The sequence below is a fragment of the Emys orbicularis genome, chromosome 2 (assembly GCF_028017835.1).
Source record: "Emys orbicularis isolate rEmyOrb1 chromosome 2, rEmyOrb1.hap1, whole genome shotgun sequence".
NCBI lineage: Eukaryota > Metazoa > Chordata > Testudines > Emydidae > Emys > Emys orbicularis.
This window is the reverse complement of record NC_088684.1, coordinates 242618443-242645464: the sequence shown is the minus strand read 5'-3', so window position 1 is coordinate 242645464 and position 27022 is coordinate 242618443. Positions and strand designations below refer to the sequence as shown.

The following is a 27022-nucleotide window of genomic DNA, read 5'->3' as shown; positions in this document are numbered from 1 at the left end:
GTCTTGTGACTGGTTGTCCATCAATCAGGAGGGCAGACACAAGTATTTATTTACCCTCTGAATAGAAGGCACTGAGATGAAAGATATCACTTTACACTATAGTCTGATGTTACAATAACTACAGAGAAACACTATTTTCAGAAGCCCCGGGCCTCCTCACCGCACCCATTGAGGAGCATATTATATAGACAGTTTGTATATGTTCTATAGAAGAAAATTCACTATCCATGTAACAATGACCTAATCTGCCTCTACATTGTATTTATTCAATACATTTACAAGTTTCTTTTGTCTGTTTACATTACTTAGTTTTCAATTAAAATATTCAAGGTCTGGCCTAAAGCCCTGTCCTTTTCAACAGAGACTGAATGAATCTGACTTAATATAATATTATTTATCAGCTATTAAATTATTTCAATTCCATTTTTGAAGGTTAGTATTTGTTTCATTTAACTATAACAGCATGGCTTCAAGAGCTAAATATCAACACAGTGGCCCAGATCATACCACTGCATCCTCACAGGGAGGGGAATCTCCATATTTGGAAGAGAGAAGTCAACTGACTCTACATCATTGTTTCCCCCTCATCTGAAACCTTTGGATGGGGCTCTGTGGATTCAAGTTCAGCATGAGGAGAAGGGACTGAAACTGTACAGGCCAGAGGGAGAGGCAGGCAGGCTGGAGCCAAGAGGTGGGTGGGAATGACACACATTGTGCCGTGTAGCCCCATGAATGGTGATTCCCCAGAAAAGTGAATACAGCTCAGGTCTCTAGTTCTTCTTTCCTCAGAACTCCCATGGCTAAGGGAGATGCAATGCCAGAGAGCAAAGGAGGGCCTGCAATGCCCAGAGGTGAAAGTACGCTGGTACAGCATACTGGCAAGAGCCAGTACGCCGTGCCGGACCAGCCCCGCTGGTGATTTAAAGGTCCCGGGGAATTTAAAGGTCCCGCCTCTTCCGGTTGAGGCCACACCTCTTCCGGTTGAGACCACGCCCCCTGCTCAGGACTCCAGAGTACCGGTAAGTCCTTTAAGTTACTTTCACCCCTGGCAATGCCAGAGCCACTGCAGATACACAGGGACTCTACTAGGATGGCATTGGCCTCCCTCAGGTCCCTGGAGATCTACCAAATTTGAGGGTGGACCCCATTGTCTTTTCTGGGGGGAGAGGGGCCAAACCACATTTCCCCCAGCAAGACACTGTGAAGGGATCCTCATAAAAATTTCTCTGTTCAGAATCATCCATCCCTCTAAGCCCCCTGTACGTGTTACTCCAAGAACAGATGATCTGGTGTAAAGTTACTAACAGTATTCTTAAGAGTAGAATCATTACTAAAGTTATCTTTTATTTTTACAACTGAAACTCACTGTGCTTAAAGGGGAGCTAAGACTAGGACATGATAGTCATGCCCTTTTTTATTATTATTATGGGCATTGTACTCCAATCACATTAGAGTCAAACTCACCGCATGTGTAAGCGGACACATTTCCATTGGTTTGAGTAACTCCAGACTTCGACTGAGTTCAAAAGAGTTGTGCCAGTTTATACGGAAGTTGAAGTTAGTTAATTATCTTAAACCTCAGTGTTTTTTCATCTTGCGTGGTGGCTTGTCTACATCATGCGGCAATGCACACTAGAGGAGTGTGAATTCTAAATCACATCAACATGCTGCACACTAACTGGCTTATATAGAGCTTGCTGGTGTGCACTAAAAGTTCAGGCTCTACACAGGGCAGTTAGTGCACAATACATCAGTGTGCTTTAGAATTCATGCTCTTCTAGTGTGGATTGCTGTGCCGTGTAGACAAGCCCTAAATGTCTAAAGATTAGTGTGAAGAATGGATACGTTTGTTGGCATTTGGAATAGCCTTACTCATAAAAATGAAAGAAGATAAATTCTGTATTATGTTAAAGACTTGGATTTGATCTATCTTGGGGTTGTAATCTATGAGAGCCCCTTCTGTATATTTATAGATTTGACATACAACATTCCTGTGAGATAGGAAAGGAAATCAAGGTCCAGATTTTCCCACCCTCACTCATGTTAAGTAGCATTTTATCTCTTGATTAGTCGCATTGACTTAATTGATGAGTAACCAGATTCTGTGATTCTAAAACCTGGAATTGACCTTCAATTGCTAGAATCTCAGCCCAGTTTCAACCACAAGACCATCCTTCTTCCGTTTAATGGATTAGTAACTCAATTGATCAGGGAATAGGTAATAGAACACACACAACCTGTTTGTGTTGGCTGCATGTAGTGATTGACGGCTATTTTGTGTCCCCTGTGAAATGTGTTGATGGTTTCGTTTAGTTCCTAGTCTCCACATGACCAAAAACTGTGCAATAACAAAAGACACTTAACTTTTTGGTCCTGTCTACACAAGACCTCCTTGTCCCCCCCTAAACTGGTCCTGAAAATAGTTTAGCTGCTAGAATAAAATAATTTTCAACATCATTACAAAAAGGGTGTTAGAAACTTGATAGACCATAATGCCAGACATTTGCTGGGTATGGTTTTTTCTGTCTACACATTTTAAGCATCAATTGGGTAGGACCCAATGGAGATCAATTGCTGACAACACTGTCAGCGAAGAGCCATTGTCCTTGTGTAGACATGGTGAAGAAGACAAAGACTGAATTTGAATGGAGACTGAACTACCCTCTCAGTGCTAGAGGTGGTTCTTCCTAATAAGGTTGAGACCCCTAAGCAGGAAGGCATGGTGAAGCATGATATAATGCTGCCCAGATTATATGTGTTTTGTGGGAAAACATTTTCTCATTTACATTAAAACCCCTTTACACCATTCTTGTAGAGTGTAGGGGCCTTAAACTGGATGTAAATGAAGGATTATTTAATCTGCCAGAGTGGTGTGCAGAGGTTTTGGTATAAATGAGATTCAGGCCCTCAGTCTCCAGGCCAATTAGTCTGGCATTTCCATGATCTCCCAAATGTCGGAGAAAAACTGAGTTCTCACTCTTTTGATTGGGTGCAGCAAGTCAGAAGCTTTATTCACTCTCACAGTGTGCAGAGGGAGAGAGCCAAGCAGGTCTCTCTCCCTGATACCTAATTACAACAAGCATTTATACCTTTCATTACAAAAATAATGAGGGACAGCTGTATCTTGTTATACATATGTCATCTTGGTATTTTACTTTAATTGTTTTGACTCCTACCGACAGGCAATATTTTCTATACCTTATCTATCCAAGGTCTTCTACACCTTATCTATACAAGGTCACAGGTCACAATAACTCCTCACACAGTACTATCTCACCCGCCTCTCACATTCCTCGCTTCTACAAATCTCGCGTTATCAGGCCTACAGTTAGCCTGACTCTTGCTAACAAACTGTCATGCATTGCAGTTCTTTTCTGACAGTTCCCTTTTCTGCTTCCACAACCCCCCCTTTTGTACTTTTAGTACAACAAACATTCTCAAACCTCTATTTGCATCAAGTCCTGGACCTCTGATTCTATATCAGGTGTTTCCAATTTAGCGGTTCTGATTGGATGTAATGACAATGCATGATTAGCATGAACATGAAAGGTATTACTATTATTACGTATTTTACAACAACAATAACATAATCCTAAGCTAATTAATAACAATACAAGCAATAACATTCCCATAGCAAAACTATAATGGGGTTGTTGTACAGCCTTAGTTACAAAGCACAATACATCATACTTAGTACATAAAGTGGATACTCTATAAGCAGTCTGAAAGGCATACTTTTCAACTTGATATATATTTTGAAGCATGTGAATTCGCCCTTGTATTTTAGAGATTTTCTGAATCTCTGGTAACAGTGAGAACAAATTCTGAAATCTATCAGGTACTAAACTAGTCCAATTAAAGGGTATCTGGAACCTAAGGGCTACTTGAAAAGCTCTGTCTGCAGGCCAGTAAATAATATGATTGCCTGCAGTGGTAGTGAGATTAAAATGTATGTCTTGTAATGTGGTGTCATTAACATACACACAGCTATCATTAGCTTGAAAAAGTAAGTGTCCTGTCAGTGTAGTTCCTTGTCCACTACCCTCCCAGCAAACGTAGTCATAAACCGTGACAACTTCTCCTGGCTTCAGTTTACGGTTACACTGAAGCTGTGGGGGTTCTAATGGCCACAATGTCCATAGACTACCTAACCCCATCCAAATGTCAGGTGTAATCCCAGGAGCACTGACTAAAAATCGATTGGGCATACCAGGTGGTCTAATTTCCCAGATGTCTCGGTGAATTATCCAATCCCACATGCATCCTCCCCATGGACCCGGCAGGATACGGTATGTGGGAGCCCACACCCCCCTTACCGGTCCATATGCTTGGAAGGAGCACTGAGAACGTCCGCACTTCCATCCAGAAAGTTTCCAAGTAAGTCTCCATGGCCACAGGTCAGATGGTACCCCTGATGTGTCTGTAAGGGCAGTGGGCCAAGCCTGATGTTCTAGATCTTTCCGAATGGACATCAGCTGGTCATTCAGGAAATCCTGAGTCTCTGAACATGCTAGATCCCACTGCAATGCCTTCCCAGCCTCAGTGATATTCAGTACCATCTCTCTTAGCAACTTCTGGGTCATAGAACTAAGGGCGGAAATAACATGTAACTCACCAACTCCAGCTTGTACCTGGGTTAGTTGTGCTCCAGAAACGAGGCCTATGGCCTTCTCTAGTTGGCCCAATTTCTCATCATGTTCCTGGTTCTTAAAAATATTCCAAACTGCTGCTGCACTATTGGCCCCATCCCACAGGGATCCGGTCAAGTCTCTCTTCTTTCTAGAGGAAATAACCCAAGCCCTCTGTTGTGCTAATCTAATGGCAGCCCCCTGTGAGCAATTCGGGTATGTAGAGGTAATCTGGAAACTGGATAAGGGTAATGAAAATTTAACAGTCCCTAGTGTAGTATTAATCACAGTCCACCGATATCCTACTACATCTTTCTTTGGTGTAGTACTATACCACATCTGTTGGTCAAATACCTTTATGTATTTCCGGGAGGCATTAACATTAATGGTATAAGAGGGGGTGTATTGCAATAAGGTACAGGTCACATTATTAGTCACTGGAATACTTTCTATGCAGGTAAAATTTCCAGTGGCAGAACAAACTCTTTGGGTATTTGTCTGATTATCCACTAATTGGGTGACCAAATAACAATAAGGGCCTCTCTCATTTAACACAGTACAAGTTCCAGGAACAACCATCATATCTACTTCATTATAGAACCCATCAATTGCAACTATTAATTCTTGGGGTTCGTTGGTAGTGATATTATGTATTTCTATCTCTACTGATCCATTTGTTTTCCATTCAATTATTCGCTCATATACATTATCCTGAACTTTAAAAAATAATTTCTCTGAACAAAATTCCAGTAAATCACTAAGATGTGAAAGCCTTGGCCACTGGGTTTCATTGGAATATACAGTACGGTTTGTATCTGGGTAAGTTACAGTGGTGGTGGCAGGGGTCAAGGGACTAGTGGGTGTAGTCCTAGTGGTGGCAAGGCGGTTTTGATATTCATCTTCTGAAAGCCAATTAGAAAGGGCAGTGCATCCTGAAGGTACCTGTCCATAAGCACAAAGTCCTGCCCCTGGAAAGAACCCACCCCACCACTGGACTCCACACTCCCAGGAACGGTCCCCACAGTTCCCTCCTTGCCAATAAACAATGCTCCGTCTCTTCCACCAGGGCCAGTTCTTAATGTCTCTGGTAGTCAGGAATCCCTGGACTTTGGTGGTTTCAGCAGAGCGGGTGTTTCTTCTTTTCTTCTTCAAAAGCAGTTGTGATTCACCATAGTGCAGGGGAGAGGTTACTAGCACTTCACCCTGTACTGGTGTGATTCCTGTAACAAAATTCAAAGGTATTGTAGATCTGTCAGTGGACAAGGGAGAGGTTACTAGCACTTCACCTTGTCCTTTTTCCCTGCTGTCCAGGAGGCACAGCAGATCTAGCAGGAGAAATAGGCTGATCAGCAGCTGGAGAATCCTCTCCAGGTGGAGGAGTCTTTTTGCAGTGAGAAGCATGGGTCCAGGTGGGCAGTCCTTGGCACTTCACAGCGGTGTTGGTGGTCAGCAGGACTTGGAAAGGGCCCTTCCAGCGTGGAGCCAGGGCAGTCTTTCGCTGATGGACCTTTATGTAGACCCAGTCTCCTGGTTCCAGCGAGTGGCAGGGTTGCACAGGATCCTTGGGTAGTGCTTCTTTCACCTGTGTATAAAAAGACTTAACACATTTCATTAGAGCCTGACAATACTTAAGCATTGTGTCATCCATTAAATGAATGTCCATCTGAGCTAGGGTCAGTGGGGGCGCAGTTGGCAGTCGCATCGGGCGCCCTGTCAGAATCTCATGAGGGCTGAGTCCAGTCTTTCGATTGGGAGTGGCTCTCATACTCATTAGTGCCAGAGGAAGGGCATCTGGCCACTTCAAGTTTGTTTCAGCACAAATCTTGGCCAGTTTATTTTTCAGAATTCCATTCTGGCGTTCCACTGCCCCGGCAGACTGCGGATGGTGGGGGCAGTGAAGGTTGTGTTGGATCTGCAAAGCTGCACATAACTCTTTTACAATCTGTCCAGTAAAATGAGTTCCACGGTCACTGTTGATACTCACAGGAATGCCAAATCGTGGTACAAAATCTTTAAGCAGAAGTTTCACAACAGTCCTGGCATCTGCTTTCCTGCAGGGAAAAGCTTCAACCCAATTTGAAAATACATCCACTAAAACCAATACATATTCATAACCACAACATTTAGACAATTGAATAAAATCAATCTGAATATTTACAAAAGGTCCCCAAGGGGGAGGGTGAGCTGCCTGCCTAACTTTAACAGCTTTACCAATGTTATGCTGCTGACAAATCACACATTGTTGACAGTAGTGATGTGCAATGACTGGGAACCCGAATGCACACCAATCTCGGTTAACTGCAGCAACCATCCCCCCTTTGCTCACGTGTGCCATTCCGTGGTATACACGAGCAAGATAGGGCATTAGCATCTTCGGTGCAACCAGGCGACCAGCTGGGGCACGCCAAAGATGATCAGGGTGTAGAATACAGCCATTAGCACTCCAAAAACGTTTCTCAGCTACAGGTGCTGCTTCCTGGATCTTGGCCAGATCCTCAAGGGAGGCTACTGGAGGCTGTTCAATCAAAGCACAAGTATATTCAGCCTGAGGTGCAGAAAGGGCCGCTGCTTTGGCTGCAGAGTCTGCCAAAGCATTTCCACGGGTAACTTCATCATGAGGGGTCTGGTGAGCCATACATTTAACAACAGCTATAGCTTTGGGCAATAAAAGGGCATCCAAAAGAGCAGATACATACAGACTGTTCTTAATAGGAGAACCAGTGGATGTAAGGAAACCTCTATACTTCCAGAGCAAACCATAATCATGTACCACTCCAAAAGCATAACGAGAGTCTGTATAAATTGTAACTGCTTGATCTTGAGCTAGAATGCAGGCACGAGTTAAAGCCACAAGTTCAGCTACTTGAGAAGAAAACACAGAAGGAATAAAAGCACTTTCAATAACAGCGTGTGCAGAGCACACAGCATAACCAGCACCCAATTTACCCTTAGAATCTCGCAAGCATGAACCATCCACAAAGTAAATAAGATCAGGATTTTGCAAGGGCACATCTAGTAAATCATCTCTCGGACGGGAGAGAACCGATGTCACAGACACACAGTCATGTGGTTCTCCGTCTTCTGGCCCAGGCAACAAGGAAGCAGGATTTAAAACAGGGCAACGAGCCAAAGTAATATGAGACGAAGATAACAAGACAAGCTCATATTTTGTGAGACGAGAAGTGGATAAATGCTGTGTCTTAGATTTTAACAAGAGTGCAGCCACAGCATGAGGAACAGCAACAATCAAAGGAGATCCTAAGACAATAGATTCAGATACTTGAACAGAAAGGGCTGCTGCAGCCACAGCACGCAGGCAAGGGGGAAATCCAGCTGCCACAGCGTCTAGGGCCGTGCTGTAATAAGCAATGGGACGGTGTTTATCTCCGTGCTTTTGCGTTAGTACGGCCAAAGCAAACCCATTACGCTCATGACAGAAAAGAGTGAATGGTTTAGCATAATCAGGAAGTCCCAGGGCTGGTGCACTGGACAGGCTTTGCTTGATAGCAACAAAAGCTTGTTCAGCCTCTGGAGACCAAGGAAGAGGCTCAGGAGTATCTGACTTAGTCAGATCCTGTAAGGGTTTAATCACTGTTGCATAACCTAAAATCCACTGTCTGCAGTACCCAGTCATGCCAAGAAAAGTACGCATTTGAGAAATAGTACCAGGCCTAGGCATATTTAGAATAGCTGAAATCCGAGAATCTGATAAATGACGAGTACCAGGGGAAATATCATGACCAAGGTAATGAACCCTGGGCTGACACAGCTGTAGTTTTTCTCGGGATGCCTTATGACCCTTAGCAGCTAAAGCAGTCAATAGAACCAAAGTATCAACTTTACAAGATTCAAAGGAAAGGGATGCCAACAAAAGATCATCCACATACTGTATAAGTACTGATTTACCTGGAAAAACCACATCATCCAGATCCTTCTTCAGGATCTGGGAAAACAAGGATGGGGACTCAGTATACCCTTGGGGTAACCGAGTCCAGGTGTACTGGCGTCCTTTATAGGTAAAGGCAAACAGATACTGACTATCAGGGTGAATGGGGATAGAAAAGAAAGCTGAACAAAGGTCCACAACAGTAAAGTGAGTAGCTAAAGGTGGAATGCAAGAAAGAATTGTAGCTGGATTTGGAACCACAGGAAATGAAGGCAAAACAACAGCATTAATCGCGCGGAGATCTTGAACAAACCGATAGGTGTTCTTTCCTGGCTTCTTTACAGGAAAGATAGGGGTATTACAAGAACTGGTGGTAGCAACAATAATACCCTGCTGTAATAAAGACTCCATTACTGGGGCTATACCTTCCTCTGCCTCAGGACGCAGAGGGTACTGTGGAACCCTTGGCAAAGCTTTAGAAGGATCAACAAAAATCTTAACCGGCTCTGCAGTCCGGATCTGACCCACTTCATTGGCATGCCGAGACCAGAGATAGGGGGGAACTTGTGATAACAAGTGCACAAGGTCAGGGCTAAGAGTTGTTGTTAATTTAGCTGGCTCCTCTATGTGGAGTGTAGCCAACACTAGATTAGTATTCTCATCAGGAACCTGTAAGAATACGCCATCTGGTGTGCAATAGATAGTACAGCCTAATTTACACAAAAGATCCCTTCCCAGCAGATTCACAGGAGAGGAGGGGCTGAGCAAGAATGCATGCTTGTTAGAAAGGGGCCCTAGTGAAATAGCAAGGGGTTTTGTGACGGGATGCGAAACAGGTTGATTTGAAATGCCAACGGCATTTACAGACAAAGTTGACAAAGGAACAGAAGGAAACTCCGAGGATCTTAGAGCAGATCTACTAGCTCCAGTATCCACAAGACAAGTAACAGATTGTCCTGCAATTTCACAATTTACATAGGGACCCTCTTGATTAATGGGAATTAAAGGATTCATGATGCAGTTACGTTCCCTCAGGCTGTCCTAGTAAGAGGTAGTTTGTGGGGTAAAAGTAGACGCTTCAGGATTTGGGAAAGGAGGTAGTGGGTTTCGAGATACTCGGGCTGGGCACGCATCTTTCCAGTGTCCCTCTTGGCCACAAATGTAACATGCATTGTGCCTGGACTGGGCAGGATACGAGGGACCTTTCCCTCTTCCTCGCCCACGACCTCGTCCTCGTCCTCCTCTCATTCCCCCACGGCCCTTGTTTTGATAAGTTTCTAACTGCAAGGTTAACAGTTTAGTTTCAGTATTCTCTTTCTTCTGCTCTATGCAAGCTGTACAATGATTGGCGACTGTCACCAATTCAGAAAGGGGCTTAGTTTGCCAGCCTATGCAGATAGTTTTTAACTGCTGCTGAATCTTTGGTAAGAGCCCCTGAACAAAAGCAGCCCCTACTGCTTCTCTAGCATTTTCAGCTGGCTGAGCAATTCCTGAATGTTGTTCAAAAACCTTAGTCAGTCTATCCAGATAATCAGCTGGGGACTCCCCTTTATTCTGTTTACAGTAGGTAATCTTTGTCCAATCTGTCTTCTTGGGGCAGACCTCCGTAATAGCATTTAAGAGACGGTCCCTAGCCTCTGTCAAACCACGATCGATTCCAGGGTCGGCACCTGGCCAAGCTGCCTGTCTAGTAAGCCGTTGCCGAACTTCGGCTGGCATAATCATCCGTAAGAGTTGATTCATGTCTGCCCAAGATGGATTATAACACTGAACCACCATGTGGAGCTCCTCTCTAAATCTTTCTGGCTCCTCTCTGATATTAGGAAATTCCTTCACCAAGTTTCTCAGGTCTCCGGGTGACCACGGGGCATGCACTGTAACTAACCGTCCCGTAGTTCCGGGCAGTTCTCTTAAAGGAAGCTGGAATGCCTGTGCCACGCTTCTAGTAAAATAACGGGCACCCTCCTCAGAGGTTTCGGATGTCTCAGGAGAACTGCTACTGGGAAGATCAGAATCACTCCTCTGTGGTGGAGAGGAGGCTCCTCTCTCAGGAGGAGAAAGAACAATGTGTGCAGCTGATACACGTGGTGGTGAAACTGACACTGCCGGGTGAGATTCGTTAGCAGACACATTCGGCAGAGGGGGAGGAGGAGGCACGGGCTGCTGCTGCTGCTGAACGTTACTGAAAAAATCTACAATGTCCTCAGCAGTTTCCTCCTCACTCTCAGGTTTAACTAATTGGGGATAAAGAGGAGCAGAAGGAATCACTGGAGCAGAAGGAATTACTGGAGCAGAAAGACTGTCTGATGCTTTACATTTAAGTTGTAAATTATATACTTGGTGTCTTAACTTTTCCTGGGAGTCCTTTAGACTCCGCACCCGAGACTCGTGGAGTCTCTTTGTAGCTTCCTCCCACCAACAGACAAATTGCGCCCACTGCTTATCAGAGGCTTTTGGTGAAGTTAGGGTTTCTTTGAGATATTTAAGTTTATCTAAATCGAAGGTACCTTCTAGTGGGCATTGTTTAGATGGATTTTCACGCGTGTAAAGATTCCAACTATCTAAATACCTGCAGGTTGATGGACCATAATGTACGTACATAAAATAAGCTGGGGTACCCTTAGGGGGTGAGAGGGAATCCTTAGACTGTCCCCCACCCATTTTCCAATCACACACACAGGGAGGAGGATGCCCTGTCCGCGCTAGCGGCTAATAAACTAAGGATTTCTCCCTACAGGGTATTCACACAGGAGTGACTAACGAGGGTAACCATGACCTCCTACACCTCCCTTCAGCAAAGAGCGTCGGCTAATCTCAGAGAGACGGCGCCGCTTACTCTGTTGCATCCAGTGAGATGGTCAGACTGTCAGTGGCTCACACGGAGTGGAAAAGGGAAGGGAAGATGGGTTCACACACTCCTAGACCCAGGCAGCCTCCTCGCCGGACGATGCCAGGCCGAGTTAGCGTACCGTGGGTCGGATCTCCTAAAAGATCCTCTAGTTACCGGGCTTGCGTTAGAGTAGTTCTGGTCACGAGCCAAAAGACTTCGCAGAGTACTCTGGGCGTCTTCCGGTAACACTCAATTCACTCAATTCACACTGGTATACTCACACACACACACACTCAGCACCACACTTCACACAGCACCACACATTCACCAAGGCCTTCTCCAGGTACTATCCCAAGTACCTCAGGTACTATTCCCAAGTACCTCGATGCATCACCTGAGGCGGTAAACAACCCCTCTGTCCGGACTATGAGGCGGTAAAAACCCCTCCTGCTGAGGCAGTAAAAACCCCTCAACACAGGTGCAAACCTATGCACCTTGCATATGCATACAGGGGGCGGCAAACACTTCCCCTACGCCGCTCAGCATCTGACCTTGCTGCACAGTCAATAAGTTCGGATGGCGTGAGCCCAACAGGGACAGACGGCTCCACGGACAGTCCTCCTCCGACACCCCAATAGAGATTTCAAAAGGTCTCTTACCTCTATTGTGGCGCCATGGGGTTCGAAGGGGAACGATCCGTAGTAACTGCCGGTGCCTCTGAGGGCGTTGCCATCCCGGACGAGCCCCCAAATTGTCGGAGAAAAACTGAGTTCTCACTCTTTTGATTGGGTGCAGCAAGTCAGAAGCTTTATTCACTCTCACAGTGTGCAGAGGGAGAGAGCCAAGCAGGTCTCTCTCCCTGATACCTAATTACAACAAGCATTTATACCTTTCATTACAAAAATAATGAGGGACAGCTGTATCTTGTTATACATATGTCATCTTGGTATTTTACTTTAATTGTTTTGACTCCTACCGACAGGCAATATTTTCTATACCTTATCTATCCAAGGTCTTCTACACCTTATCTATACAAGGTCACAGGTCACAATAACTCCTCACACAGTACTATCTCACCCGCCTCTCACATTCCTCGCTTCTACAAATCTCGCGTTATCAGGCCTACAGTTAGCCTGACTCTTGCTAACAAACTGTCATGCATTGCAGTTCTTTTCTGACAGTTCCCTTTTCTGCTTCCACACAAAGTTAATTTAAAGAAAACAATGTGGGTTATTAACTTATGTATTTTTTCCTTAAATATATAACGCTGTGTGTTCTATAGGATGATAGATTTCATCTTTTTCTCTTTCCATTTCCAAAGTTAAGGTGATAACACCATAGGAAGAAAAGCACAACTACAAGAACATTTTCCCTTTTTTTCTCATACATAATATTACTTTCATATGTGTTCTTAAAAAAATAGGTAAGGGGAAGCAAATGTAATTAGAAAGACTTTTTCAATGTGTCATTAAAATTTGGTTTCCTAGCAGCCAAATTGTGGCATGCATTTTTAAACAGAGCTCTTCATTAATAACCAGTGAGGAGTTCTGCTTTAAAAGTGGTGGCACAATACGGTTCTTGGGCCTTATTTATTTAAAATGTAAGGTGGACTGATAGAAATATTCTGTCAAAGAGGAGTTTTGTACAGCTTACTTTTATTAGGGCCAGATTCTCCATTGCCCTGTTCCTTGGGTAGCCATTTACATCAGTGCTAAAAGGGTGTAAAATGCTACCAGTTAAGAATGATGCAGCAGGTTGGGGAATCTAGCCCTTACTGTTTACCCCGGTACAGAGTAACCATTGAGTACAAATATTGATGAAAATCATCTCAATCCTAATACAGTCTGAATGATGAACAACAGATGATTCCCAGTCTATGTTGAAAAATTGACTGCTTACAACATATTTCACAACATTTGGTGAATAATGTGCAGGATTAAATTGTGTTTAGAAGAAAGATTATATTGATTACTATTTTAACCATAAATTTGTAACCTGATAATCATTAATGGAAAAATATAAATAAATTGGGGTGGTTTTATGAGCTTGTAAAACCTCCCAAATATATATTTATTTTCTACAATGTACACATTGAGAATTGTTAAATATGAGCCTGGTTTGGACCACTAATAAGCACCAGCTGTTAGATGGTCACATAAGACTTCTACAAGCCAAAGGAATCCATTGAAAGGTTATTTTTATGCTAAATATTGCTGCCAGACTTTTTATGGCACTTGCCTTAAATCAAGTAGTGTAAAACATCCCACTTTATTAGATTGCATGCCATGATTGGTCAAAAATGTGTGCCTTTTCATACATGTTAGAACCCCAAAGACGATATATCTTTATAGCAGTTTATTTTGTTAAAAAAAAAAAAAGTGAGAGAGAGAGAGAAACGGATGAATTTGAAAGGAATTCATATCTATCTTTCGATTGCACACTTTAAACAAAAATAATACAGAGCTTATGATGTACAAAATAGTTTTTAAAATGTTACTTGCAAAATAAAACCCCAAACTATTAATGTTCAGAATGAAATATATATATGTACCAAGAATGCTAAAACATCTATTTCACATTATCTACAAAATCTATATTCTAATCCAGTCACAAATCATAGGAAAATACTTTGATACATGGAAAAAGCTATAAAACATAAGATGAACATTTTGAAAAAAAATTACATGTAAAAAGCTCATTAAATAATTACAGTGACAAATAAATAGTTTATTCAGCTTTACTTTTCAATTGCTGCCATGCATATTTTAGTTTTTGGTAGATAGAAGAAAAAGATCAGCATGCAAGGTATTGTTTTGTTAGAATGAAACTGACAACAGTTACTGGTTGCTGCTTTTAAGCAGATGTGTCAAAAGTTCATAAAATATTATTCGGAAGGCAAGAGACATTTGCTAATCAACTGTTCCTGTGAAAATTCACAACAAAGCACCTTTCTAAAAAATAAAATTTCAGTGAATGTTCATGGGAACAATTCTTTGCCTCCACACCTCAAAAAAATGTAAGACTTCATTGTGTGGGGTTGGAAGGCTTGTGGTACTGCCCATCTGGAGCATTTGGAAAATCACCAAAAAGGTCCATATGCACAGAATGCTGTTTTGAGCTTGATCAAAGCAATGCACCATCAGGTGAGAATACAGCAATGGCAGACTTGTCTTTTAAGCAGTCAGATCTGTAAAGAAGATGGTTACAGATGAGTTCAGTTTTGGGGGAAGGGTTGCCTGACTTCTAACTTGAGCTGTGCTTGCTGGATTTACTGGCTCTTTTTCTCTCTTTGTGATGCTGGGTGGGCTTTGCCTGAGAGGTTCCCTCAAAATTATGGCTGGACTCGTTGTGCTGCCTGGTGTACCTCTTGCATTTACAGGCCGTGACCACTGTTATTTTGTAGGTTCTTGTACTTCCGTCTTGACACTGGAGCTGGATCCTCTGTGTGCGAGTTTTGTCATTGACACATCTCCACTCTTGGGAGCTCCTTCTGCTCCAGTACTTGGTTCCATAACCTCCTCCAATCCAGTTGGGGAGCACTGGCAAAGGGAGGCACTCACCAGCACACACAAGCTCTTTCAAAGGATTTATACTGGTACACTGCCCATCTGAAATGTACTTGGTGGATCTCAGTTCCCGGCAGCCAACTTGAACGCGATCTGCAGAACGCACAAAACAATGAACATTGAGACTCATAAAAAAAAGATTTCCTAAGCCAACCTTCAGACTCCAACTCATTTTCAAATGATCACAGCATGCATAGCAATTGATGACAGAGGCTTAGACTATATAAGCTTTTGGGGATGATCTTTTAATTATATATGTATAAAGTGCCTAACACAATAGGGCCTTGATCCTTGATGGGGGGCCTCTAGGTGCTATCAAAATACAAATAATGATATTTATGTCATAGCACTGCAGGAGCTATATAGTCGCAGTAGAGGAGGCAATTTCATTCTAAACCCCCTTGGTCAGGTGCATGGAGGAAAAAAATGCCCTGGGGCTGAAATGTCTCTTGCTTGTTCTTAGAAGGAATTTGCTCTGTGATGTTTGGTAAAACTCTGTTTGACCGTTAGTGTGAAAAATAGTGTTTTTAGGATTTTAGAAAATATTCTAATGCATTTGAATAAAGAATTGTTTTATTTTAAAACTTCATATTTGCTATGGATTTAGTCTCCAGTGAAGACTAGTGTTCTGAAGAAAAACTGTTTTATAAATAATAAAAGTTTGAAAATTATGTTTTGCACATGATAAGTGTTTGAAAATTATGTTTTGCACATGATGTTCAATTTTTTAACCATGTACACTGGTCATTTTGCCTTAAGGATAACATATGAATATGTGCTTTATTCCTTATACAGTACTTCTTATACCTAATAGAGGTAATACTGCAAATCCTGAGGCAACTTTTTAGTTCTCTAGGTAAGCTAACATGGTATAAAGGTGAGAGCTGCAAATATAGGCATGTTTGTACCTGCTATTATGTGCAGCTCTGCTCACTGCAATAAACACAACTGTTTAGTTCAGTAATTACACTTAGACATGAAGGTAATATAATATGCAATCCTTCACTAGCTGTTCTCTTCCTCTTTCTCAAGGAAATGTACAGTGGAGATTGTACACATATTATACAAGAGGGCGTGCTCACAATTGATGCTTTTAAAAATAGAAATAATAATCACTAGAATGATACCTTAGAGTACAAATAAAAGGGTTTGAAGGTACCTCAGCTCATTAGTTACAAGATGCTTCTGTTTTGGTTTGGTTTTTGAATCAAACTCTAATCAGAGACATTGAGTTAAGACAACAATTTCTCCTTGTCCCTTTCCCCACTGCTTGCAAGGTTCACAGTCCAGGGGGATTAGGAATTTGAAGACTGTTCTGGATAGATGATTTACAAAAGGACTGGTTTCTAGACTGCTTGACTCGCCTGAATGATTCAAGCTCGCCTTCTTCCCTGCAGCTGAGCTCAGGAATGTACCTGGAAGCAGCTGATCACAGCTTTGATTTGTCTTGCCTTCTGTTTTTATGTATATACAGGTTCAGCTTTTCCGTAGTGACAGTTCATTGACAATGAATACCTACTGGGCTGCTCCAGTAATCTCATAATGACGAGACATTTCCTGTGCAGTTAAACCACCCATATTCATAAAAGCTGACACGTCTTGCCTTTGCTGAACGATATTGCCATCAGTTTTTGCCTTTGCTTTCCATCAATGACGCTGTTCTTACTGAATGAATTTGGGTCGGTTTTTCATTTTAGCTTAATGAAGTGGGGATGGGAGGGAACGGAACAAGCCAGAAACCACATCCGCAGAGTATCTCTCGGACCCTTTATACATATAATTCAGCAGGGAGGAGAAAATCCCATAACATTAAAAAAAAAAAAAAAGTAAGTTGGAGCAGAGATCACAGGTAGGTTGTGAACCTGTTTGTTTACTTTTGCTAGAGGCGTTAAGCAGGTAAGTGCTAAACTAGGAAGTGAAAAACAAAAATCTGGAACAAAATCAAAAGCTTTTTGTCTGGAAGAGTTACATTTCTGAAGCAGCCCAGACAGGATGCTGTACCTACACACTACTACTCTGAAAGCCAGAGTGAGTGAGCTAAGAAAGTGAGCACATTTAAAATGTCATTTCCCCCATTTTCTTTACCTTCCTCCTCTTTTCTACTGCAGCAGCATCAAAAACTGAGTTCCCAGTTTAAATGACTGAATCTGAGATACAGTTAATCACGTGATGCCCCATGTAAGTTGAGGGTGAAGTTGGTCGGTGTGTGTCCAGAGGGAGTAAAGAACTAACAGAACATATTTTCCTTCCCTAGATTTAAGTTTAGATTTTATTTTCCTTGACGTATCACCAGGGCGATGGAAGGAACCTGCAGGGATAAAGCGTGTTCAGGCAAAGCCAGAATGCCATGCTGAGTGTGTACTCTGGGTAGTAACAAATCCAGCAGGTTTTTGTTAAAATTACCCCTCTCAAGGATCACTGCCTAGGAAAACGTGCTCATTGACAAATGCATGATTCTTCCTGAAAACTGGACATGGGTGCCAAAAGAAAAGTAGGGTTACATTGGTTAGGCATAAACCCATCCTGCAATAGGTGAAGCAAGGGATGGGAAACGCTAAAAGTTAAACACTTACTGTTACGATCTAATCCAGTGTTGCCGTAATGCCTGCCTCCGTTTCTGGCTTGGTTCAGCGTGCTGTTGCTGCTAGGGCTCGCTGGAACAGGTTTGACCACATGTGTATAAAGGATCTCTGTGGCATCATTCTTGAAAGCCAAACAGCTTTTCATGAAGACGCAGGCTAGGAGAAAGCCGGAGAAGGGAATGGCAGGGAGGAGAATCATGGTTGGTTCGGTTTCTGTCTGACCGCGCTGGGTGAATTCCTTTTCTTCAGCTTCTTCCCTGTAACTCTGAAATGCCTCTTGAAGGTTTCTCTTATATATCCACAGAGGCTTGGCACTCATGCAGGTGTAAAATTGTGGATTGATTCAGAATGAAAACATAGAGAAGGGGTGGGATCCCTACATGAGCCCTCAAAGACATTTTACCAATCGAAAAGAAGACTGCAGTAAAGGAGGAGTCTGCTTACACTAATTGCAGGATTCCTAGTTGGGGCTTTGAGGGTGTCAGGAAACTGTGAACTGTATGGCAGCAGGCAGACTGAGGTAGAGACTGCAGGCTCTGTTCTGCCATTCCAAGTCCCCTGCATATCTGGGATTTTTGTGTGATGCGATTGAAACAAAGTGTAACTGGGTGTCTGTCTTTTTCCTCTTATACACAGTTGCTCTTCCCTCTCCTACAATGTGCCTTTGGGAGAACTGGCCAGCTATGTAAAGAATGAAAATATTACAGAAAATATACAAGTTACACATATTTTAGCTATTAAGGATAAGTCTTTTCAAAAAATATACTGTGGGAAATGTAAAGTTCCCTCCAGATAGATTTAAATAATGGACCATCAACATTGCTAAAGAAACTGCTTGTGTTAGGGGAGTATTGGCTTCTCCTTGTGCAGAGAGTTACAAGTATATAGTTCTGTGTCACCCCGGGTAATAAGAAGTTCCTCCAGTACAATCTTCTCAGTACAATCATCCATATTGATAGACCTGCATTATACTCATTCATCAGACTCACCTCATTTTGTTTAGTAGACTGTCTAAAAGAATAAAACATTTTTTAAAATGTAAATATATTTTTCATATAATAATAAATTATTACACAGAGGAAAGAATAATCCTTATTTTGACACATAACATTTTGCTTGTATCTTATACTTACTCATTTTCCATAAAATCCTGAACATAAAGCTATGGCCCAAACTCAACTGCTTGTATAAACTGGGGTAATTCCAATGAAACCAATTCCTGTTTACATCAGTGGTGAATTTGGCATTCATTACAAATAAAACTAGAGTTACTGATATTTAAAACCTACAATATTTTACTAGCAAACTTTTTCGAGAGGGAAATAACACAACAGCCCCACAGGAAGTCAGATGACACAAAGGGTAACACATTAGTGGTCAGATTCTTAACTCACACTCAGGAGCGGATTTACCATGAATCACACCATGCGGTGCACGGGGCCCCCAACGACAGGGGGACCCCCAAAATGCAGGACAAATCTCATCTGACAACCTGCCCCGGAGTCCCGGCTGGCGGCGCAGCAGGGCTCAGGCAGGCAGGCTGTCTGCATGCTGTGGCCTGTGGCCCCATGCTGCTCCCGGAAGCGGCTGGCTCCCGGCAAGTCTCTGCGTGCCCCCTGCTGGGGGGGGAGGTGGCTCTGCGCACTGCCTCTGCCCTGGGCAGCGCATGGAGATCCGCTGCCTCCCTCCCCCCCAAGGGGCACACACAGCTCCCTGCCCGCTCTGCCTTCCTCCCTCTGTGCCACTCCTGGAAGTGGCTGGCATGTCCCTGTCGCCCCTGGGGTGTGTGTGTGTCTCTGCATGCTGCCCCCACCCCAAGCGCTGACTCCGCAGCTCCCATTGGCTGGAAACTCCGCGCTCCAGTGCCTGCGGGCAGTGGAGCGCGGAGACCCCTCTGTCCCCCTCACCTAGGAGTCGCTGCCAGAGGAGTGTGTGCCGCCTGAGGTAAGCACCATACCCCTACCCCCCTCCCACACCCCAACCCCCTGCCCCAGCTCAGAGCCTGCACCCAAACTTCCTCCCAGAGCCCCACCCCTGCACCTCTTCCTGCATCCCTATTCCCTGCCCCAATCAAGGTACCTCACTTTATTTTCATTTACTTCCCATTACTTATAATATAGGGGGAGGATGAAGAAAAAAGGAATGAAAAACGGTGTGTGTGTTTCAGGGGGAGATAAGAGAGAATGTTCTTTTTCTTGTCTGGGTCCTAGGGGTGGGGTGGAGGGGCAAAAATGAAGCTGCGCACAGGGCCCCACTAACTCAAAATCCACCACTGCTCATACTGCTGTAATTCAAATGAAATCAATAGAGTTACTCTAGATTGACACTGCTGTAGTGAGAGCAGAACCAGGCTCAAAGAATTACCTTTAAAAACCTGGGTGAAAACCAAAGTAACTCACAAAGAAAACGAGTTCATCTCATCCTAATCCCCAATGGACATTTGTCTACATCTCCCACACCTTGGTCCTGCACCACTGAAATCAATGGGGACTTTACCATTGACTTCAATAACAGGAGCAGGTCCAAAATCACCACTCTATGCCTGAGAGACAGAGGAATAACTGGAGTGTTGCAAGGCAGAAGTGAGGTGTATTGGCAGAGCTGTGTGCAAGGAAGCTTGATTAATATCTGCTTGTATTATGACGAGACCCACCCAATTCTGGAATAACAGGAATGTTGTAAAATCTACTAGCAGACCTATGTGTGGAGAAGCTTGGGTAGTACTTGGCTCTATTATGACCTACCCCAATCAAGGTTATCGGTTTCTTGTTTTAATGAACATTAAATTCATCCACAAAAATACAGACATTATTAAATCACCTTCCTTTATAAAAACCAGTTATAAAGTAAAGGGTCCTTTAAGGTATTCAAGAAAGTATGTACATTATGAAATTAGTAATATTAGTAAAGGATTTTTCTGTAATTGTGGCAAACCAAATATATGCTTTTTTGTGTTTTATAAATTTTATCTTAATTTTTCTTCCCAACTGCAGATTATACAGAACCTCACACGCTTTTCCCATAATATATTTTCTGGATTGGTATGGCCCAAACATCACAATACAAATTTTAAAAAGTACTGTGTCTATTGTGCAGTTATCCCTGGTACCGAGGATAGGGTACCTCTTTTTAGAAGGAAGTTGGGTTGGGTAGGGAACTCTTTTCTCTGACAATGACCCCTTTTTGTAAGAGGAATGCTGGGAATTTTCTTTCTAGTGACTATGGGGCCAATCCTATAAAGTGCTAAGAAACGCTCAACTCCTGCTGACTTCAATGGAAGTTGAGGGTGCTCGCTCAGCACCTTGCAAGATGGGGATACATGAAACCTCCTAGAACTGCCCAGGACTTTCTGCTGGGCTTAGTGAAGACAGACCTAAGACAGGCCTCCTGAAAACAGTTCACTTTTGAAATTGGTGGTGATGGGAAAGATCCCAGTTGGTTGTAGATAGTTTGTTCTGTTTTTATTATTTTAAGCCCATCTTTACATCTTGTTTTTCCATATGTTCAAAATATTTCATGAAAATCTGTCCCAAGAGCTCTCTTCTGTGATGTTCCACAGGATTTGATTCATTCAGCCCTCCTGTTCAACATGGATTTGAGGGTTTTCAGGAGATGGTGAGATCATTTGAGCTACAGTGTTGTAAGTAAGCGGATGATTGTCTGTCTTTCATCACTTCCAGATGATGCAGTCTCTTTGCATTTTTAGTGCTTGGATGAGATGGGGTATATGTATAAGAGTCAGTGTCATGAAGTTCACAGTTTGGAAGTGTTTCTTGATGCCCAACTCTTCATAGATTCCCAGAATTAAATATCTTTTGCCATTTTTGATCAGATGATTGTGATCATTCCTTTCTCATGTGGATGTAGATAAATTTATCCATTCTTTTGTGACCTCCAGACTGGGCTACTGCAATGTGCTCTACTCTGGCTGCCCTTCTCCAGATCAGCAGCTATGGCTTATATAAAACATTGCTCCCTGCTTAATTAGCAGTGTTGGCCATAGGTATATTACAGAAGCCTGTACTGGCTTCCTGTTTGCCTCCAGGTAGGATTCAAGATATTCCTATTGATCTATAAAGCCCGATCTGTTTTGAGTCCTGAGTGATAAATCCCCTACTCTTTATGTGCCATTTGACAGTTGAGATCAGCCGGGGCACACACTTAGGGTTGAATGTCTGGGAATTTGAACTCGGCTGTTCAAAGTGACCGGCATTGACTCTGGAATCCACTTCCACCATTGGTTCATCAGATCCTGAATCTATTGACGTCAGGGCATGGTATAAAGCCCACCTATTTGCTCAGACTTTTCCTTGAAAGGGGTAATTGTGGGGAAAGTACAAAGCTTTACCTTGGGGCAAGGTGTGAGTCTATTAGGTGGTTTGTTTTAAATGTTTGTACATGTGCCCATAGATTGTGTGATAAGTAAATTACATAAATCTCAAAATAATTAAATAAAGGTAGTGTTGGAGCCTACAGATACATGCTTTTTGCTGCCTGACTACTTTTTGCATCTGAATAGTCACACTTCTGAATGAGCTCACAATTTACTGATAATATCATTCATCATATGTACATGTTCTTGCAAAGAAGGGTGGTCACAGTTATTCACACATTAAATCTTGATTCCTGCAACTTCTGGAATAGAAAAATATACACACTTTCTTCTCATTGTGTGCAGAATAATTTAATGTGTACATTCTGTAAACCTCATAAAAGAGAATTCCCTTGATACTATATGATTTTATGGTCATTTATTGTCTGTCAGGATCCTGTTCCCCATTTGTCCCACATGTTATGATGATGTCTAAAGTGCAAAATTTTGTGTAGAGTACATGCCTGTCTAGTATCAGAGGGGTAGCCGTGTTAGTCTGGATCTGTAAAAGCAGCAAAGAGTCCTGTGGCACCTTATAGACTAAATAGTGCCACAGGACTCTTGGATGCCTGTCTAGTGGCACAGAACATCCACCGGGAAAGGGAGGATATGCATAGACAAGAACAAATGAGTAGACCAGAGCAGTAGCTTTGCAACCTCCACATTAAATGTACATTCAAAAAGTAATGAGTAATTCCCAATGTTTAGTAAAACTTGGGAAGCATTTTAAAAGAGGTTCACAGTGGAAAAGAGCCCACCTAATTACAGTACTGGCAGGAAAAGCAATGCTTATAATTAAAGGCGTGAGTTGAAATGAAGGCAGCAGGAAACAAATACATTTTTTTAATAATTCAAGTCATGTAGACAATTAGTATATTACACCTTTAACTTGTTTCAAAATGCAGGCATTTTGAGGAGAAATAGAAGTTAAGACAAGTGACTGCAAAAAAAACCCCAAGTTGACATTTATTGCTTTACGCCTTGAAACAGCAGTGAACATCAGGCTATTTTCTGTTAAGCAATAAGTATATTAGTAACATACTTCAAAGCAGCATAAAACGTGATTTGGAGCATGATAAGAGAACGAGTCCAAAAGCAACATAAAATTGTAATAAATGTAAAACTGTTGAGAACTTAAAAGAGTTGTTGTGCAATAAGGGTGCATGGTTTGAAAGCTCATAAGGAAAATAGAGATGCAAAACAAAAATCAGACTGAAGAGTCATTTTAAAATAAAATGGCACTTTCATTTTCCTGGGAACTTTTAATCTATTCAAACATTTTGAGGATTGAATAGGAAACAGGAGCCTATGTTTTCATTACTGAGAATGAATAATCAGTTCTGATTTATGTTTCCTTCCATTTTTGCATATGTAATTTTATTTCATTCTACTTTCTTTCAAACATAATGTAGACAGAATAAATTAGGGTTGGCTTTCGCTGTAGGCTCATATTGTTGCTAAAGAATCAGTTTATGACTTTTATTGAAAAAGACATTAAATGTTGACTGGAAAGTCAAATTATTTATTTAGAAATCCTGGGAACATTTACTGTACAATGAAGCACTCCTTGTATTAACTATGACTGCAACCTTTTCTTCAGCTGTTGCAATGGACTTTTAGGGCCATAATTGAAGGAGTTGAAATGTTCTTGTTTTCAGTCAATCATGTTCTTTATACATCCTCATCATTCAAAATGTATTTTACAATCAACTATTACTTTCTGCATGAATTAGGAAAAAACAGAAGAAATAGTAAGAGATCTTATTACGGTGTGATCAGTTGAGGTTTCCAAGCTACCAGTCCCTTGGTTTAAATGGAAGCATCCTGGCTTTCTTAGTGAAAGGTCCTCAACTGTGGAATGCACTCCCCCAACCTACATCACAGCTCATGCTTCAAGACATATGTTTTTCTCCCAGGCTCTTTCTAGAAGGGAGAGTAAATGGACTGGAACATTCATAGATTCAGTAATGTCTATTCTGAGTTTAGGGAGTTTTGAAGGGTCTTTTTGGTTTTGGACACTGCTCCAGTTACAGGAGGGTGTAGAGAAAAGAATGTTGAGTTTGATGAAGGCTTTTAATTTTTTGATAATGAACCAATGTGTACGTATTTCTTTGTTAATATTGTGTACATGCAGCTAGAGTTTTGGATGGGTGCATTTTAATGAAATATAACTACATTAATTTTGTACTAGGTTTTATTCCATGAGCCTGATTCTATTCTGGCTCACACATCATCAGCCAAATTGTTAACAAATTTCTGATTGCCCGATCTTTACTACTGGTGATGATGCATGAGCCAGACAGAACACAACTAGCCACTCAGATCCAAGGCTGTGTTTGCAGTGCTGGTAATTAGGAAAATATAAAGCTTTTTTTCCACTTTTCTTTTTGTCAAGTAAGCAATTACTGTAATAAATAAATAAATATGGAACCTCACAATACCATTTTTAGGCTCTTTTCCAGAGTAGAACCCCAGTTTAACAAGCTGTAGATTGCTACTGGAGGATTGTGTTACCCTCAGATTTGGCTTCAGAGAATTAAAAACATATCCTTTCCTGAAACCCAGACACTGAATTTGTCTCTGTGGGTCTCCAGAGAAAGGCCTGCTATTTCCACTTCTAAAAAGAAGAGATTATTTTACCTGAATAAAAGTTAGTGCGTTCTGAGGCAAAGGATAGCAAGTATCTTGCTCTGGAACTCTGTAATTTTCAATTACATTATAGTTATTAAAATTCTAATTTGCGGACTCTGCCCTCAGATACTTCCTTAACCTCAGTGGGAATTTTGCCTATGTATCCAGTTGAAGAATTTGGCCCTTAAGGTCCTGCATTCTTTGTGCAGACATTTTCTTTTCTTTAACAAAGGACACACATGCACTAGCAGAATCCTGAATATATTAGAACTAAGTTGGAAACACAAGGTAGAAGGTGTTTTTGGTTCTGATGCAGTAAAGTGTAGGGATAAAGGGTGGGAGGTGGTGGAAGGAGGGAGAGATTTCATTACAGATTCCTTGTAAGCCTTGTTTTTAATGTATGACTATATTGCCTGATCACAGAACAGATTTGGCAAATGTTTCCTTAGGAAACCCTACAACTATGCCAGATTTTCTTCGCTGATTTGTTGTAAAGTGTGTATTTCTTTAAATGCACTTCACACACCCACTTAAACAATTATAAACACAAAGTAGTGTACTGAGACACAATTAATGAGATATTATATTAAGAGTTCAATTAATAAAATGCAAACTAATATGAATAGACTTTAAGGTCCTTTCTTAGTTTCTAATACATCTGTTATCCAATATCAGGACAAGTCCCATTGAACTTGATGGTGGTTTGTCTGATAAAAGAATGAGTACCATACATCCAGACTGTGTGGAATCAGGGTCTGCAGCAGAGCCTGTCTCTGAACAACCTAATGAGTGCCACTGGCCTGTATTTACCAGTTACAGCCACTGGACTGCCTGATTGGCTACACTGCCTGATTGGTTGGAAGAGTCAGCCGATTGTCTCTTAAATTCAGCAGCATTATCAGCAACAGCAGTGCAGCAGCTGCTCAAAAGCATTTGCCCAGGGCTGCAATAGCCCCTGTTACTGCCTTGTTCCAAACCCAGCCATAGGCGCTGACTCCATGGGTGCTCCAGTCCTGGAGCACCCACGGAGAAATATTAGCAGGTACTTAGCACCCACTGGCAGCCAAGCTCTCCTCTCTCTCCCCCACTCCCGCCCGCTGCCAGCTCCCGCCGATCAACTCCTCCCTCTCCCTCCCAGTGCCTCCTGCACGCCTCGGAACAGCTGGGAGGGAGGCGGAAGAGCGGGGACGGGGCATGCTGGAGGGACGGGGCGGAAAGAGGCGGGGAAGAGGCAGAGTGGGGGTGGAGTGGGCACAGGAAGAGGTGGGGCCTTGGTGGAAGGGGTGGAGAGGGGGCGGGGGCTGAGCGGGAGTTGAACATCCCCAGGCAGGGCCGGCTCCAGGCACCAGCTTAACAAGCAGGTGCTTGGGGCGGCCAAGGGAGAGGGGCGGCACCTGCAGCAATTCAGGGGCGGCAGGTCCCTCACTTCCTCTAAGAGCGAAGGACCTGCCGCTGAACTGCCGCCGCAGTTTATTTATTTTTTTTTCCAATTGCTGCCGCCGATCGCGATTGCTTTTTTTTTTTTTTTTTGCTTGGGGCGGCAGAAATGCTGGAGCCGGCCCTGCCCCCAGGGTAAATTAGAAGACAGCGCCTGTGAGCCCAGCTCCTGCCTTGCCTCATTCCAGGTATCCTGGCTCTGACCCTTGGCTCTGGCATTTGGCCTCTTACTCCAGCTCTGACCTTGGGCACCTATTCCTGGACTTCTGCTCCAACCACCAGGCATGATTGCCCACATCCTGGTATCTGACACAGACTTGTATCTGCTTTTTACATGCACTGTACAGTATTTACATGGGTTTTATATTAGAAATTGTGCAGGAGACACACATGTTTTGCTCCTTCTGAAAATAACATGGACAGCATCAAATAGAGATGTCCTCCCCAGTATCCACATAAAGTAAAACTTTTTGTTTTTAGCAGACCAGCATGTAATTCATGTCATTACCCAGTACCATTATAATGTAATAAAATATTAAAATGAGCTACAGGAATTAATTTCCTTGAGCATTTAGTTACCTTTTTCTTTCTTAACTGATGCAAAGATAGTAATTATTTCATTATTGTTCATCATCTTGTCAACAAGTATAAACAGCAATGAATGAACATGTCGTTTAAATACTATTCACAGAACAGAAGAGGTGTGTGAAAGTGAGAACGTAGGTTTTTTTCTGCATGCTGGAAAATCCACATTTTCAAAAATGTTCCTTAGAAGGTTTGGTATTCAGTGATGAAATATTTAAGGTAGATATATTATGTCACAATGGGACAGAAGGAAGATCTATCTATCTGTGTTTTTTCTAAGACAGTCACCAGCTTGGTGCCTAAGGATCTGATCCAAAGCCTAAAGCCTATTGAGTCTTTGGATCAGGCTCTCAGTGATGTAAAACAAAAGCAAAGCGTATGCCTTAAATAGCAATATTCCCATAGTCTCTCTTGTTCATAGTGTGCATGTTAAACTGACTTAAAACCTCTGTCCAGTAGATGGCATATGAGATCTAAAAGGCTTAAACATAAATAAAGGCATATT

At 42.4% G+C, this 27022-nt stretch overlaps 1 protein-coding gene across 1 annotated transcript; it reads right to left on the bottom strand.

Annotated features, from left to right (window-relative positions):
- Positions 1–14587: 14587 nt before the first annotated feature.
- Positions 14588–17811, bottom strand: SOSTDC1 (sclerostin domain containing 1). Its single transcript, XM_065399899.1, has 2 exons — positions 17484–17811; positions 14588–15003 (listed from the first exon to the last, which is right to left on the bottom strand). Exons 1-2 carry the CDS (start codon positions 17809–17811, stop codon positions 14588–14590), a joined length of 744 nt encoding a protein of 247 aa, XP_065255971.1.
- Positions 17812–27022: the final 9211 nt, after the last annotated feature.

Bases quoted from the DNA above. Each gene is read 5' to 3' on its own strand.
- SOSTDC1 (XM_065399899.1), bottom strand. From the start codon at position 17,811: ATGAGTGCCAAGCCTCTGTGGATATATAAGAGAAACCTTCAAGAGGCA. The intron at 15,004-17,483 runs GTAAGTGTTTAA...TGCGTTCTGCAG, and splicing joins CACTGGATTAGATCGTAACA to ATCGCGTTCAAGTTGGCTGC.